This window comes from Rhinolophus ferrumequinum, chromosome 21, assembly GCF_004115265.2.
Source record: "Rhinolophus ferrumequinum isolate MPI-CBG mRhiFer1 chromosome 21, mRhiFer1_v1.p, whole genome shotgun sequence".
Taxonomy (NCBI): Eukaryota; Metazoa; Chordata; class Mammalia; order Chiroptera; family Rhinolophidae; genus Rhinolophus; species Rhinolophus ferrumequinum.
Genome location: NC_046304.1, coordinates 25,264,655 through 25,283,316, shown reverse-complemented (window position 1 = coordinate 25,283,316; position 18,662 = coordinate 25,264,655). Strand labels below are relative to the sequence as shown.

Below are 18,662 nucleotides of genomic sequence, written 5' to 3'. Positions count from 1 at the left end.
GTGGGACATAAAGGAGTAGCAAGTTAAAAGGGTAATTAGAACAGAAGGGAGAAGCATTTGAAATCGAGCTTCACAGAGGGTTTTAACTAGCAACAAAAAGTCATTTTGATAGCATCATTAAAGCGAAGGAGGTAACAAAAAAATAAAGATGGGATAAGAAAATGGAAGGCTTGCATACTTCACTGTATCCTCTCCCACTTAGGTAAAGAACCTGCTGTGCCTGAGATCCTATTTCCGAGGAAAGGGTCACTGAAAGTCGATAACAGGGAAAGGGCTGATGTCTGACTGCCAGGATTAAGTGTAAAGGAGAACCATTTTGCCAAGAACAATACAGCCTGTGGAACTCTTCAAAGAAGTGCCTCGCGAACAACTCAGTTTGTGACCTACTTTAATACTGCTAAAATAAGGGGAGAATCTTATTCAAAATTAAGTACTTGGTCCATGAATGCAGGCATTCTCTTCTACACAGAAACAATAAGCAATCACATACTAAACAGTAATTATATAAACATTTTAGGTATTAATCCTGGTGATCAAAGCAGGGATTAAAAAAAAACTATATAAAATCAAAGGAGCATCTTTTATCATAAAAGAGGTCCCTTATTTCTGAGTGGGAGCCTGTTTTTATCTTTTAATTCATGACATGGCAGAATTGTTGTTGGTGGTTTTTTTTTTTTAAGATTTAGCATTAGAAAACCCAGGTTCAGGGTGGCCAGTTGGCTCAGCTGGTTAGAGCGCAGTGCTCATAACACCTAGGTTGCCGGTTCGATTCCCACATGGGCCAATGAATGATCTGTACTCTCCACAACTAAATTGAAAACAACGACTTGACTTGGAGCTGAGCTGTGCCCTCCACAACTAGATTTAAAAAAAAAAAAAAAAAGACTGGACTTGGAGCTGATGGGTCCTGGAAAAACACACTGTTCCCCGATATTCCCCAATAAAAAAAATTTTTTTTTTTTTTAAAGAAAAAAAGGAAACCCACCCAGGTTCAAACTCTGAAACCATCACTTATTAACTAGTGCTTTTAGCTAAGGTATTTAAACTCACTGATCTCAAGTTCTTCATCTCTCAAATAAGGATCACAAGGTTTTCCTCTCTACGTTTCAGAGACAAAGGTGTGAAGTCAGCTTGTCATAAATGTAAAAGCTACATATAATGGCATGGAGGTGACAATGTTGAGAACACCTGTAGATTGTCACCAACAAAACAAAATAAAAACACTTAATGGGCAATTTATTTAACATTTACAGTAACAGGATAGCCTTTCTTCTCGTCTTAGCTTGAGTTGAGAGACATGCTAAGTGAATGGAAAAATTGGTTTCTAGATTATTGGGATCAAGAATATTTAAGGAGAACTGCTATGAATTTTCCTCAAGAAACAAAAACCACAAATGGCAAGTTTAAGCCTCAGTAAAACTACATACCTTTTTCTCTTTTCAGACCTGCATTATTTGCAAACCACGATCTGGATGTCCCAAACGTTGCAGCCACACAAAATTCTCCTCCCATCGACTTACTGGGTGAAATTTGTGGAGGTGGTTTAACTTTGCTTAAAAAATAAAATAATAGTAAAAAAATTAGCATGATGAACTCACAAAAATAAATAAAATGATAGTAAAAAAATTAGCATGATGAACTCACAGTCCTTAAGGTAATGATACATTTTCCTTAAAATTCTACCCCTCAGTATTCAAACCCTCCAGTGTGGACATGCATTTTGCCTGAAGTAGTAACTGGTGGTGTGAGGCTGTGTTCCGCAGAAAAGTAAAATTAGTTCAAAGTTTCAGAATATTATCAGAATAGCAACATATAAGACCAATAAAAATTAATTCCTTTTTGAAGTAGGTGCTGGTGGAATCCAAGTCACTTCTTTTCAGATGGATAACATTTCCTTGGAGATTTCAAAGTGGAACAACAGAACCAGCATGAACATCTCACAATAATAAAATAGTTTACCATTTTGATATAAAAGATGCAGGATTGACAATACAGTTGAATGAAGACAGCATGAATGAAAATAACGAGATGACACAAAATGAAACCCTGAAAATGCTCTCAGCCACAATGCTATGTAGTTACACAATGAATGAGAAGAAGATCTATAATGTAATGCAACTGTATTCATTGATCTTCCAATTCATTTAGTTTTTCTTTGTGGGTTTGTGAAAATGAGGTGTCTATTTTTGTTCTGTTTCTCATATGTTTAAGGACACATTAAATAACTGCTACAATTTCACATAACTACCATTAAAAAGCACTTGCTAAAAAAGGAAAAAAGAAAAGCACTTGCTTTTCTCTGTGTTTTCCCCACATCTGCTTTCATACCATCAACTTCTAACATCAAACTTTCATCATCTTTCAAATCCTATATTTCTCTTCTTTTTTGATTTGTCAAAGGCTTCCTCAAAGCTCATTAGCAATTTTACTAACCACCTTAGATAAATGGTGGTATTATTTTCTCTAATTCATAGGCCAGAAAATAACCTCACCATACACCGGTCAAGTTCACAGCCCAGCTGGGTCACAAGAGTAACAGAGCTCAGATGTTCCTACTCTACTAGTCAGTCTCCAACGTCAAGTAACATTTCTTCCTTCCTTTGCTCACTATCCTTTATCTCTTTATCTTTTAATAAAGTATGGATGGATGGAGAAAGATTGGTTTTTGAAGTCAGGAAGAAACCTGAATCTGAATCCCAATTCTACCACAATTAATTATGTGACTTTTGGTTAATTTATTTAACCTCTCAGGGCTCAGACTACTCCTATATAAAATAAAAATAATAATGCCTATCTCATAGGGTTCTTTTAAGGATTATTATATTTGTTCTCAAAATGTGATCCCTGACCAGTAGTACCACCTGGGAACTTCTTAACACGCTCATAGACCACACCCCACACCTACTGAATCAGAAAACTCTGGGGGTTGGGCCTAACAATTTGTGTTTTTTTTTAAGGAGTCTTCTAGGAAATTCTGGTGTGTGCTCAACCACTGTATCAGGTAGAGCACATAAAGCTTTAAGGGAAGTGCCTTCCCATATCATAGTACTCAGTAATGTTAACTCTCTTCTAAAAGACTAATGTTTTAAAAATTAGTCTTTGCTTTGGTAATCCCAGTTTCCAGGTTCTTATGACACTTGAAATAGTCACTCACATATTTTATTTCCCAAATCTTCTGTTTTGACATCTCCCTGCTAGGGAAACAGTAAGTCTGGATCAGAGGCCACCGTTACTGGTTTTTTGGGTCTCTCCCTTTGTACCAAATCCATGGTAAAGTATGTTGCCGTATATGAAAAGATCTCTTCTTTCCATCATTAACATGTCTTAAACACTTTACACTGTTATCCATAAAGATCACATTTATGCCTAAAATACCAACACCAATCACAGTCAGACTTCTACCCTGACAGGGAATAAAGACATAGTTTTGTAAAAGTTTCTGTGAGGCAATAAATCCGGTTCTACAGTTTCACGTCCTCCTTGGTGCATTTGCCACAAGCGCAATAACCTACCAACAGAAAAGAAGACTACCATCCACCTGCACCTGAACAAACATGCACGATCCCTTGGTACTCAGGGAACCAGGATCAGAACTATTCTGGGTATGATGCTCTCTGTTGTACTACCTTAGAATGGAAACACTCCTTCAGCCTTTATTTCCATCACTGAACTACTATCATCGAGCTGTTAAGTTACTGTAAGTGGCATCTTTTAAGTTTCATTGGTCATTTTTAACACTTAGAGGAGTTTTGGGAGGTTAGAGGGAGGAGGAGAGAGAAATAACCATTCCAGAAATTTCTGAAAGGTGTTTCCAACTGTGTGACTAAGTGTTTTTACTAGAATCACCATCAGTGAACAATAGGACTACAATGTACAAATAAGCTTCACAAGAATAAATTCAAAGCTCTTTGCAAATTACAGAATGCTATTTTTGTTTTCGTTTCTTAAATCATGCAGTGAGCAACAAGATAGAAAACAAGTAAGCATGCCACTTCTTAAGAGAGTTGATAGTGCATCTAAAGTATGCATCCAACACAGACTTAAAAATAGTTGCTACTGGTTGGGATGGCTACCTTTATAGCATAACAATAACAAGTAGGAATATGATAGGACATCAATTTGCTCTTTGGCCATAAAAATATATTCTGCATGTTTACTAGCTTACAGTTTAATCAGCCAATGTCAAAAGTTAAAATCTCTTACATTTCTTTAATGTTACATATAATTCAGCTTCTGAACACAAAACAAAAAAGCATCAACATAGTATCATTTTACATAAACTCATTATCCCCTGCAGAGAATATGTATCTTATAGTAAAAGTATGCTTAAAATTATGTAAAGAATGATCTATTTTATTCTTATACTGCCTTATTTCTTCTTTTGCCTCAGATAAGGCCTTAATAAATCACATTAGTAAAAGTTTGTGTTTAATAAGTAATCAAGAGCTTTCATCCCTGAAAATAAATTGCTACCACCTATGGGGCATAGTGCTGTGTATTGAGTATGGGGCAGCTGTGGTGAACATATTCATAACAAGTTATTTCTATTATCAGTCTATATTTGAAATGACTATGGTATTTACGCAAAACAACATAAAAATATGTGTATGTGTGTATATAGACTTTCAGGAAAATAAAAAGGAGAAATAATCTAAAGATTACTATTAATAAAGTTTTTTTTGTGTAATACACCCCAATGGAAAAACTTTGATTTTGACTGAATTTGCCCTTCATCCTAAGTTTTAAAAAGACCAATACTAGGAATGATGGGTAGAAGCAGAACTGAATTTTTCCACAATGACCCAGAATATCTCTATTGCAAAATAACCTTTGTTGGCAGAAAAACACTGAAAAAATGATATGTATATGTGAAAGGAATAAAAGTAAAAAGAGCTAGACTTGTACATCGTGTTCACTTATAGATGGGTGACCCAACCATTTTAGGAAAGCATTCCAATACTATCCTTTTTTTTCTTTCTTGCTCTCAATAGCTCTTTTTATCCTCTGAAAGGGACTTAATAAGTCCCATCAAAAAGCATTTGCAAGTTTAATATGAATACCTCTGGATGTTTGGAGGCTTTCTCTCATTTATTTATTAGTTGATTAAATTAATAATACGATATAAAAAATTTCAATGTATATGGATGTCCAGAAATTCAATTGTGTTATGTTTATAAATGAGAACAGAACATACTGATAGGATGATGGACGCCTTTCTGCTGAGAACTGCTGCTCTTTACTCCCCTAAGCCCATCAGAAATGACCCCAAGTTCAAAAATAAAAAGTATTTGACTTAACTTGTAAACAAAACGTAAAAGAAAAATGGAATGAATTCGACTTTCTCCATATCACGCAAAACAATGATCATAAAACATCACAGTTACTAAACTTGACATAAGATAACAAAAACATACAAAGAAACAAAAAAAAGCAAAATGAATACAAAAGGTGCTACTAAATAAAAACTCAGGAGTTGAACTTTTTGTCATTTCTTCTGGGAGACTTAGCCATCTAACCATAGAATAAGAATCACTTTCACTGCCATCAGAAGTTCTGGGGACATTAACATTAGGACATCTTTAAAATTATTTACTAAGACTACTGAAGTTACCCATTGGCTTTTACTGTGTTATGTGATCCAGTCAGATTAACATATTGAATTTCTCTTGACTGTTTTTTTTTTCCTCCACACTCTACTGCAAAGAAAAAAAAAAGGCAAAACTCTAATGATATCTGCTTTAAAATTATAAGGAAATGATGCCTATCTGGATAATTTTACTATGTCCTATAGAACAGGGTATAAAGTGGTTTATCTGTAGATGGAATGAAAAGCAGCAATGAGGTCCAATGCCTTATTTAGAAGGACACAAGCCTGGAATGAGCTCAATTGAGATAGAAGCACCGTTTCTTTCCTTTTCTAAAACATAAGGGTATAGTCAATACTGTTTCAGTTTAAATGCTAGACACAACATTGATGTAAGAATTACAAGTGGTGTAATGTCTCTGTGTTAAAGAAAAACTTTTCTTTATATTCCTCACTGTGATTAAATTAAGCTTTTAAAAGAAATTTAGAAGTTTTCTCTCACTTTCAACTTTATTTTTCTAAAATAAGAACTAAGATGGGGAACTGAAAGCATTTTATTTTAAGTAAAGATATTAATAATAAATCTAAAATTATTCTATCACGAATTGTTTTTAAAGATTTAACAAATTTATATAAACTTTGCAGCTAAGAAAAGATTCTCCTCTCCATATAAATCTTACCTTCCAAAAATGAAATTATAATATTTTTCAACATTCTCAAAAGAACCTTAGTTTAAATGAATGATTTGTATATAGATCAAGTACTCTCAGACAGTGCTAATTAAAACTTTAAATATAATTTGATATGTAAGTTTTAATTCTTCTTTAAAATTAACCTTATATAATACAGACAGGTTCTGAGGAAGGGATATATTCAAATGGACTTTTGTCTGCACTGTTATGTATATATTTTTTCTTTTGATTTGCAAATCAAAAATAACAGTAGCTTAAACACAGTACTACATGCACATCAGGAACTCAATAAATACTTGTTACTCATTTGTGATACTGAAAGCAAAATTCATTTTTAAAAACTCACAACAGCTATTTCTCTTAAAATTTCTGTATTAAAAACGTATACCATATGTGTAATTCTTTTACTTTATTTAATAGTCATTCCAACTCAAAAATATCCTGGAGGATACATAATCCCCAGAATGTATAAAGGAGCTAAAATGTCGAAGACGGCCTGCATAGTTAACCTTCCAACAAGCTTAGTTTGTTATCAAAGGGAAGGACATTATTTTAAACTGACTCATCAGAAAGTACACGAATTTCAACAATTAAACAAGTTTACCAAAGATTGAAGTTTGAATAAAGAATTTTTTGAATAAAGATTTGAATAAAGAATTAGTAGAAATTGTGATCAAAAGCATAATCTTGCAACGTGAAATACAAATTTTGTATGAAATTTATATAACATTTTAAGAGGAACTGTAAAAACTTCATATTCTTCCAAAATACAAATACTACCCTACAACTGCAAGTACTATAAACATATTTATTTAGCATAAGATTTTATTTCAGAGGAGTAAAAACATTCTCAAGTTGAATGCTAAGTATCATGGAAAAATAGCAAAAACTGTTAAAACAAAGAAGCTCTTATAAACAACATGGAAGAAGTTGTCAAATTTATATTCATTTTGCTGCCCTAATTTGAGGTTTCATTAAGATCTTAATGGGAAAAACATGCACCACTAGTAAAGGAACATATTTTAAGGGAGGATCTTTTAGGCTAGCATAAGTGACTAAAAACGAGTTTCTTGTGAGCTAACGATGGCATCAAACAAACCACAAAGCAGTCTTCTAAAAGACAGGCAATGATTTAAAAGTCTACTATATTTCATATATCCCTTTCTTTAATCTGGCTCTTTTAATCTTGTTTCAACCTCAAATCATTTCTGGTTGACAAGTGCTTTTGCTTAAATTTGAGGAGCACATAAGCTGTTGAAGGAATGGACTTTTCTTACTTAACATACAACATTTGTTACTCCATCTTTATTTCTAATGCTAAAGCTTCAATCTTTATTAACATACTAAAACTCTTTTCTTTGTACTTAGAATGAGACATTTATCCTAAAAAGGAATTTAATTCTAAGTTTAGTCTACAAAGAAATTTTGTCCTATGTTGATCTGGCATTTAAAAATTGAATGCTCACTATAAGCTCCTAAGTAAGACTCATGTATCTTATTTGTTTGTAAAAGAAATCTAGTTAACAAAAAGAATAAAGATGGACTTTCGTGGAATTTTTATTCGTTTATACCCTGAATTTGTTTAAAATAGTTTCACAACCTGTGTCCTAATTTTGATGCTGCATTTCAAGGAAAAATTGGAAAGTATGAACAATTCCCAGTAGTCTTACGAGAACTACACATATATGTGCAGAACTCTTTTAAATATTCTGACTAAATTTATAAAATTGACATAAGTTATATTGCTCGAAACTTCTTTTTGGCTCACTTTCAAAAGCAAAAAAACAAAAAAACAAAACAACAACAACAAAAAACCCATGATCTAATTTAAAGAAACATCTTTTCAAAGTTGGTATTGTTTTCCCTGAAATAAGAAAGGAAATAGTAATAGTAGCAGCTAACATTTACTGAGCTCTTATTATGTATCAGGCACTGTTCTAGGCAATTTATATTGTCAGTTCATTTAATCTTTACAATGAACCTATGAGGTGGGTGTTACTGGTAAGTGCATTTAATGATAAGGAAACCAAAAATCAGGAAGGTTTTAAAAAATCACCCAAGATAATATAGGTAGGAAGTGCCTGAGCTGGTATTTAAGACCTAAGCAGTCTGACTGGAGCCCTAACTCTTAACCATTATGTTAAACATAGTATACCAGGATCTAAATGCATACTACTTTACATCTTTATATAAAAGTATTAAATATATTGTTTCTTTCCAAAGTTCATCATGTCTAATCGGACAGTTGTATTTTATGCTTTGTTATATAAGGAACTTCCAAAATACATACGTTATGGTGAGTAGGTGCTAGTTACTCAAAATAATAAATTATTTAGGAGTTTTTATGTGAAACACAAATTTCCTCATCTTATAGCTCCTTAAACACCGAATTATTCAAAACAGAAGTGACTTTTGTTCCTTTGTACCAAATAAAATGCAGTAAAAATTTATAGGTATTTTTAGCATACCTTAAATATATTTATATTTCAAAATAAATCATGTCGTCCGATGTTCAATTCAGCATGACATGTATAGGGAGCTTCTATTACTATAATACTTGGGCGTTAGCCTCGTCTTATAATATACACTAGTATTATGAGAAAACTCTTCTAATTTCTTTCTCTTTAATATTAATCTGTGGGGTTTTTTAAATTTGACATTTCAAGAAATGAAGTAAAACCAGGAAAACTGCTCTTTTAAAGCTTAAATAGCAACATTCATGTCCCATCTACAAAGTATTCAGGAATTTGGTGCATCTATCTGTGATCAGGCCATGCAACTGAAAACAACAGTACAAAACAGTTATTTTCTGAGTACAACAAATGAATTAGGCATGCGGGACTGAACTGGGACTCACCATGGAGCTTTTATGGAAAAACACCCCGCTCCAAACAGATAAGGCCTTTATGGAAAAGGGGGGAAAATGCACAAAAAATTAGAGGAAAACTCATTTAACATGAACAAATACATGTATCATACTGTAATAGAGTATGGATAAAATAACTAAAAAAATTAGTAATCATTTGTAATTCAGCTGTAGATACTAATGAGTCTGTATAACCAATAAAAATGACGTGTCGTAACAAGTCCCTTAATTTTCAAAGGGTAAGGTATTTCAAAGTGTTCTATTTCTCCCCCTTTTCTGGAGTACCCCTGCAGGGTTCCTACGGTAAAATAAAATAAATTTCACTTCTGAGGCCCTTTAAAACAAAGTACAAGTTAAATGGAATAATCGGATGGAGGAAAGAGTGGGATCGGTAGCAACAGATGTGTGGTTGTGTGACACGGAATGTTTAAAACTAGCTAAAGATAACTCAATAAAAAAATTAACTAAGCATCGTCTGCTGTTCACCGGTTGCAGTCTAAGAGCCATAGAAAAGAAGCACATATTTCTAAGCTGCTAATTTCCAGTAAGTTGCACTGCATATTGCTGGCCAAAGGAATAAACACTAAATACAAGTAGTATGATTTATTTTCATTTAGGGTCACATTTCAGGAAACAGGCATTTCTCTTACCAGTGATACAAGAGATTAGCTTCCTCCACCTGGCCTGCATAGAGCTAGCTTGGACTCGGTCAACTAGAGCCACAATTGCTTGTTTTAAATATAACTGGGGATACAAACTCAAGACTTCAGTGTTTCACATATTTCTTCTTAATACTCTGTTCACAGTATTTAAGACATGCTATGCATATCTGCACACAAAGGAGACTGGCTGATTTAATTATATCCAGAACAAAATGTGGCTATAGCATCTGACATTTGGAAGGAAGACATAACAAGTCGAGAAGGAAAGCTCACTGGCAAAACTTGGATATTTTCTTCTTTTAACTTTGGTGCTAAGGGTATTAAAAAAAATCTTGCTAATTAGTATTAACCTCCCAGTGAATACTGTATATTTGACCATAAAATGAAACTTGAGGATGTTTTCACAACACTCCGTGCAATGCTGAGGACTGCAGCACAGAAAATAGAAAAAACGGAACAGAATAGTAAGAGATACTAAATATTAGAAAGGGTAAGCTGGAAGAACTGAGAAACTAAAAAGAAAAAAGAAAAGAAAAGAAACTTTACAGATGGTACCAATGCAAAGCAAGGAACTTTCTCTCTCAGTTAATGGTAAGACCAGAGAGATGGTGTCATCGTTCACATTTAAAACTGTGGATTTGAAATATTTTTTGATTGTGACCCATAAAAATATATGTTAAGGTGCAAGCGGGTGTATACATGAACACACACAAATTGAAGCAACACAAAAATTGAAACAACAATGTAATGAATTTGTTTGTTTGTTTGTCATCAACTTTACTATTTTCTATGTCAATGTTTTGTAAACATTCATGTAGGGATTTAATTACGATGAAGATTAACACATAGTCTAACAGGGTAACTGGGTGGGACCTGAGACGTCATCATTCTAATAAGCTCTGAGGTAAAGTCAAGGCTGTGTGTTTGCAGAACCGGTAGCAAAAGTGCGTTTTATTCTATGCGATTTCATTGTGGAAAAGAAAAGGGAGGCACAATCCCTGTTTCTGATTTCGTGATTCGCTAATTACACCAGAAACAAAATGCTACTGGAGCTCACCCTGCACTTTGATAAACGCCTATATAAACAACTGAGACCACGTGAAAACTCCAGTCTCAACGGCATACGTAGTGACGCCATTCAGAAATGATCTGAAAATGGAAGGTTCAATACATTTCCATATGCCCCACAAAACCTCCCAAATGAAGAGGTTATTGTTGGCACACAGTACCCAAGTTCCTTTCGTTTTCTTCATGGGACAGACCACCTGAAACAATCAAATAGTTCAAGTGATTCTCACAGGAGTGCTTGTCATCCGTTGCTCTTTCGTGTATACTGTGTGGACGCTGGACAGTCTCCCATCTCATTCCAAATATCAGAATATAGCTGATTCATTGTAAAGAATTTGAAAGCTTTATCTAAGTCCTTTTATGAATTAAAAGTCTTCTCTATTGATCCCAAAAGCCAACCAAACAAAAATAAAACAAAATCTTCAATTTCTACATTTCAAATGACCAGATGATGTTCCCCACCTCTAGAGCCAGTAAATATCTTTTTCCAGGTTTAGGTATTCAAAGGTGTAAAGGAAACATATATTTGTCAAACAAATTAAACACAAGCTTAAAAAAAAAACTCCGAGATTTGCCTTTCCAGGCAGTAGCAGTGCATTACCAACAATATTTCTATTATAGAACCATTTCCTTCCCCCAATCCCAAAATGCACTGTGAACTCTCCAGATACTGCAGAAAACAGGCCTATACTAACAGCAGTCAAGTTTAAAGATAATATGGTTTTCACTGTTCACAACATAACCCAGTTGTATGAGGTTAAAGATATACTTCTTCAATCAAATAAGGACCTACTGGCTAACAAAGCTGCAGGAGAAATCAGAGGGCTGGGGAACCAGGGTGAGAACCTGCTTTAGAATGTACACTTGGCATGTTTCCAATCTGTGTTCACCCACTTCTTACCCACTCCTACAAACTGGACCTCTGCCATGTACATGTAAAAGAAGAGCGACAAACTCCAAGGAATTAGAGTGACTGATGTAATTACTGACTTTGTATGGGTAGTGTCAGCTGTTCTTTTGAAATGCGCCTGCTTCATCTTTCCTCAATAGCAAAAGAATGAAAATATAAAGTCACAAAGGACAAATCCATGATCCAGCTGTCTTCACCTATGACTTTCTCCTCCCACTCCAAAATCCCACAGTTGTAGTTTTATATGCGGGTAGTTAGGAGGAGGAAGAGAGTATGTGAGTGGGAGAATATGTTGAATTAAAACTGTCTGTATTAACATATGCCACTCAAACGATCATATTCAGATATTAAGAATTTACGTGTTTCCCAAACGCTATTAAGTTTCAGTAGATTTAACAACCCTGCCATATAAAACCTATTCACTTTGCCATGACTATGTTCTTTGTAAGCTGAATTCTGATCGAAAAACATCAGGAGTGGCCAAGAGACTAAAAATCCATAAAAATTTATTATAAACTGAGAGTCCATCATGAAATAACTTGGCCATTGGTTCTCAAAGGGATTTTTTCTGGAGATTCACAGAAGACAGGAAGGAATTGTGTTTTATATCATTAATGCTGTGTAAGTCTTTAAACTCTGATTCATTCTGTTGAATGCCACACAGCACCACAAAAGCTTTGGTCTTAACAGCTGCAAACAAGCGAAGTGTGAAGGTTTCTTAAATGTAAGTCAAAAGTCGGACTAGATTTGATTTGAACAAGGAGAAATCTTCTATAACTGACTCTAGTACTAAAAAGGTATGAATAATGATTAGGTTCAATCATGTGCAAAGTTAAAGGACTAGTCGGAGTTTAAGAGGAAAATTCTATAAACAAACTCGGAAAGCCCTATTTTTCAACTGATCGTGTCCTACGAGAATTGAGGCACTATCACTTACTGGACAGCAGGATGAGCGCATACAAATATTAAAGGTACTGAATAGAGAAAAAGTAGAAGAAAGGCTATGCAACATTATGTGTAAAATTGTAAAGTAAAGCTGTATTCTCTAACAACATATTCTAGAAACGCTAATGACCCTGCTACATTCTGCATGCCTTCCCCTCCCCCACCCCATTAAGGAGCAACTGAAATGGACTCACAAGCATATGAGCAAATTAGTCCTCGTGTCATTTTCAAATGTTACTTTTAATTTTTCACTAATTTAATTTTAACTGCTCCCCACTAAAGAGACCTATGGCACTGTAGGCTCTCAAATGGTTCATCTGTTCAGCAAAGTGAAGCTGAAACAGACAAGTAGTTCCCTAATTTGAGACATATTCAACATGCAAATTTAAATTACAAACTCAAGATTTTCATTAGAAAAACATTAGATCATGTTCAAATTCTGCCAGATGTGGCAGTGGCTAGAATAGCCTAAATAGATGGTCAAATTTTGGTAGAAAGTTATTTCTGACTTTTAATATAGTATATAGCAGATTTTATACAAAAAATAAATAAACCCATAGATTTATGGTAAAATGGAACAAACTATGGTGTGATTTAAGTACTCCACTGATTTAGCACAAAAATTGGAATCTACCACTATGGTAAGTATACTGCACATGTAAACATATCCATATCCACTCTACTGGAAGAAAATATATTGCCCGTTATTTTACATCTGGAACCAAACATTTATAGCTCAGCTATTAAGAACTAACACCTACACAAGACAGGGCTGGAAGGTGGAGAATCACGGTGTGTTACTGTATCTGGTGAGTCTTTCTCCAAATCTTTCCCATTTAATTCTCAGAACTTCACCTGTATGTTTGGGGCTCAGGCCAAACTGTCTAGATAAGGCAAGGTAGACTTCATTGAATTAGAAGGAACAGACCTTCTTCAAGGCCTACCAAATGCTGATGTCATTTACTCACTGTAGCAAGCTCTGATGGCAGATTTAGTCTACAAACCTCAACTAGAGGTAATCAAATAAATGCTCTTAAATGCTGCCATTTCTAAGTAAGAACAACCATCTACAGTTTCTAAATGGAACGCCTGCTCAGCACTGGCCCAGGGCTCAACAGTGAGTCAGGCTTAGAAATGACGTCATGGGACCAAAGACGTGGTAGGAACTCATACACTGTAAGGCTGAAAATTATAATCTATACCTATCAACTTTTATTTTTCAGATGAAGAAACTTATCACTGGTAACAGGTGACAGAACCAAGATGAGAAGCCAGGGCTTCAAACTCCTATGTCCATTTTCTTCTGCTATATGACCTACCCTACTTCTACAGGGTCGGGCTCAAGGTTTCTAACACCTACCTCAAATTGCTCACAAAGAAACGAATAAATAAAAAGATGGGTTGGGGAAAGGAGCAGGAAGCTGCCCCATTTAAGGAAAAGGAAGTCTATAAAAGAGAACAAATCATCTCAGGTTTACATCACTAAAAACGATCAGCTAGTTAAGCGCAAGGAAGTAACTTCATTCCCAGTTTCCATGTTTTTTGTGCCTATGAAATTATACTGGCCTCTTTTTACTATTTTACTATTCTCTGCTTCTTCCTACAAAATGATGTCTGTATATTTATAATTTTAGATTTGATGTACATAAAATGAAGCACAGTGATAAAAAATTATTTAGTCGATTTTTATATCGGAAGCATTAAAAAAATTTTGTCACTTACTGGACTCATTAATTCAACCAACTATCTATGAAATCATGCTTAATAAATCCCTATCACAAAACTTAACACTCCCAAATGCAGAGCAATCCCTTACTGCCCGGTTTCACTTTTAATAGATGAGGAGATCACTTTTAATAGAGGAGTAAAACTATTCTTATTTGTTCTTATGATAAAAACATGATGGAGGCCTTCCAGGGCCTCCATCAAGAAAATGGATTCTATCTGAACAGATGACTTTTAGCACTTCTTCTGCCTTCATCAGTGTACACTGTGGTATGACAGGGTTAAGCAACAGCTGTTGCCAAAATAGGCCTTATTTCCTCCAAGTGCTGCTTCAAGGTATAGAATGTGAAGGTGTAAATACATCTGTCTTTTGCCATTTGTAGTTCTACTGGCCTTGTGCATATCTTGGAGTAAGACAGATGGTCCCTGACGCTGCACAGGCTTTCAGGGATATATATTTCCGAAAATAAGAGGACAGATGTGAAATACGGTTAAGTATACATTTTTATCCCCTGAAGGTTTGAGTTGAGGTTGTCATCTGAATTTGGTTATTTAAATATAGGATCCTAGGCAATCTTTAGAAATTGCTGTGCTAGAACTATAACTTTTTAAAAAAATGGTTATTTTATGCCTTATGTCAAAAAACAAATGTTTTTTGTGGGTTTTTTCCCCACCATAATCAAATTTGTTATTCCAATGGCAATAATACAGCTGGAGGTGCTCATGGTGACACTGAACAAGATTTCCTGCCTTCTAACTTCTGTCCAAAGAGATATGTCTACTGCTTGTTCCTTCCCCCTTTGTGGGGGGAAATCCACCAGGGGCCATTTACCCAAATAAACCTATAATGCATTCATTTAAAAAAATTTTGGACAGAGTCTCCCTCTAAAATGGAAAAAAAAAAGTGTTGGGTGTCCTATCCCAGGAACAGATAAACGTTGATCTAACCTAAGTATATAATTTTACTAAATATATTATCGGGTATATTGGAAGTAGTCATAGAACTTACATGTCTATTCATGACTCAGCACTGCGTTGTCTTTCTACATAGTCATGTCAAATATTTCCTGTTAATTTTATTTTTTAAATGCTAGGAAAGGCATTCCACAGAGGCAAAGTTAAGAGTAAACTAGAATTTCCAGAATGAAAAGAGACCTGGAAAATGAAAATCCCATTTGCTCATCACACTCTGGGGAACGTAATGTGGCAATCAAAATTCTCAGTAAATATAATAAAATTCAATGGAAATAATGCAAATTAGCTAACTGCAGTCTTGAGAATTAATCATAGTAAAAAAAATTTTCAATGAAAATGAAATAAATGGAGCCTTTCAAATAAAGGGATCAAATATGATGTGAAATGTCTGGGATTTGCTTCAAATCTCAGCGTATGTCAAAAATGAAAATTCAGGGAATATATTTTGCTCTTGCAAAACAAATATTACTTTTGGTAAGGCAAATACATGTATTTCAATGAAAATGCTAAATGTTAGGATGATAAAACCACAAATTACATTCTGAAAATTCTATGACCAAATGTTTGGGTGACTTAAAAAAGAAAAAGAATGTTTGGGTGACTTATAGCAAGAATAGCAATTTCTGAATATAATCAACGAACCCTTCAGAAAGTGGCTTAGGGGTATTAAGTCTTGTAATGTAGCAATAGTCAGGTTATGAATATTATTTTCAAAGTGTTTATAGGTCACTGTAACCTGTGTTAATAGGAATAAATGAAAGAATAGTAGGAGGGTAGGAAGAAAAAGAATAGTAGGTAGGGAGGGAAAAAACATAGTAGCTGGGGTAATTTGTGGCACACTAAATCTCGACCACAAGTAAAGAATTCATTACAGATAACAACTATATAAAAAAAAAACTAATAAAGTTTGAAAATCACTTCTTTTGATAATTACATTATGGTTATATAAGAGAATACCCTGTCTTTAGAAATTAAATACTGAAATATGTACAGATAAGTGGTTACTAAGTCTTCAAATTACTCTGAAACAATTTAGGAGAAAACATGGTGTTCGTGTGTATATGTATGTGGGTGTGTGTGTGAGCAGAGAAAATGTGAATAAGGCAAATACGTTAAACTGTTAACAGCGGGGAAATCTGGGTATACAGGAATTCCTTTTACTGGTCTTATAACTTTTTATAAGTCTTAATCTACATCAAAATTTTAAAAATGTAAAACCAAGTACTCCTTATGGGAGAAATATTAATTATTCTCTCTCAACACTTCAATACAGGACATGCTAAAAAGAGTTCAAAAATTGGCAAAAATAAAATGGTTTGAGTATTGACATAAAAAGTCTAGTAAGCAATATGATACATGTATTTTGAACTAATATTAATTCCAAAGCATGTAACTCAAATTCATATTTTTATTCATTCATAAATAATTATTAAATTGTCTACAATATAAGGGAGCCTAATATACATGGTCTAAAAATCTAGCAATTGTGACCAAGCTTTTAAAAAGAAAAGGACACACAGAATTAACCTATAAGTTCATTAAGTATGGTAGCATAGGAAGACACCAAATGATTAATATTTTCTACCCTTCTAAGGGCAGAGAGGAAGAGAGTAGCAAGAGATGAGAGAGTGAAAGAGAGATGTTATATTTTTAGTATGGAAAATTTCAAATATAAACACAAGTAGTAGATTCAATTTCCACCCCTCCCCACAGATATTTGAATTAAATTCTAACATCATATGATTTCATGCACTGAACTTCAATCACTGTCTTTGAGATATAGTTGAAGAAGCTTTTTCGAAAAAGAGAGCTAATTCTTTGCATTATAAAATAGCATAGCTCTTAAGTTTTGAAAACAACCATGACACATCAGAAACAAAACTAAAATTAAATTCAGAAAGAACAATTCTGAGTATTCTTTCACTTAGATTCAGAAAAATAGACAAAAACTCCTAAGTGCTTTGTAGAATTGTACATTGCTGATTTGGGACCTAGGTTTGCTGTGTTTTTCTTTTTCCTTTTTCCCCTTATATGCCACAGACTCAATTTTATTTCTACATTCAGCACGAGGATCACTTTAATACAAAAACTACCCCACTAGGTAGTGGGTCAATTTCTGTGTTAGGGTGAAATCTGGAGCTCAAAGTTCTCATCCCTGAGAATAAGTATTTCTACTCACAAAATTGACCTCTAGCCACACTTTACCACCTAACACAACAAAATTAAGATATACTGATACAGCAGCCAAGTAATTTAATCTATTCCTTTTGTTGAAAAGATCCTGAGGACTACTTAAAGCCAAGGTAGGGTTTTCTCCTGACTATAGAATTTTTAAGACAGTTGTTCCATTTCAAATTAGGTTAAACCTTAGGATTGCTTATTGATGAAAATAGGTAATTTGCATACACACACACACACACACACACACACACACACACACACGGTGCCAAAAAAATGTATACACATTTTAAGAAAGGAACACTGTATTAAAATTGTAATACTAAATATACATCGATAATGACAGATGAATACAAGTCACGTTTGACTTCTGCAATTACAAGAGTTGCTCAAAGTGGTTACCATCAGCGTCCAGACACTTCTGATTATGGCGAACTACTGCTTGAGCATAGATAACATCGCTTAAAATATGTACACATTTTTTGGCTCTTCGTGTGTGTGTGTGTGTGTGTGTGTGTATGTATGTGTGTGTGTGTAGTCTGGAATTTCAGAGTTATTACATGATTGAATATCTAATGATATCTTAGACACGGCACTTTATTTTCAGGAACCCAAAGAAGTGATAATTTTATATTCCTGACAGGTAGGAATTTTTTTAAAAGGTTAAAATAGCTAAACATGCACAAAGAAATGCAGTGAGTCATCAACAGTCTCTGAGGATGTTAATGGCCCATCTTGAGTAGAGACCAAAGCTTAGGACTCTGGCTATTGAAAACTACCCATAATATCACATTATCCTGACACTAATGACAGATTATTATATTTAAATTATACCTCAATATACATGATTTTTTTTTAAGTATTAGAAACATGGCTGTCATCTAAAATTCTCTCCTCAGTATTTGTACTAGTCAAAATTTGGAAGTCTTTATAAATCCAGATCATGTCCACAAAAGCAAGAAAGTGAAACTACTTTTCAAACAAAGCCACAAAGCACCAAAAATAAGACTGAGTAGATGGGTCTGGTTTTTATTAGCCAATCCTCATTTTCACAACT

At 34.2% G+C, this 18,662-nt stretch overlaps 1 protein-coding gene across 12 annotated transcripts in view; it reads right to left on the bottom strand.

Moving 5' to 3' along the window:
• Positions 1 to 18,662, bottom strand: part of BCAS3 (BCAS3 microtubule associated cell migration factor) — a 514,510-nt gene that overhangs the window by 284,821 nt on the left and 211,027 nt on the right. For 9 of the 12 annotated variants that reach the window (XM_033091257.1, XM_033091254.1, XM_033091253.1 and 6 more), the window contains exons 17-18: positions 9,134 to 9,178; positions 1,428 to 1,552 (exon numbers count right to left, since the gene is read on the bottom strand). In XM_033091257.1, coding sequence (XP_032947148.1) covers positions 1,428 to 1,552; positions 9,134 to 9,178 — 170 coding nt within the window. The remainder of the gene's footprint in view (positions 1 to 1,427; positions 1,553 to 9,133; positions 9,179 to 18,662) is intronic. The other 3 variants (XM_033091255.1, XM_033091262.1, XM_033091261.1) reach the window with 1 other exon arrangement.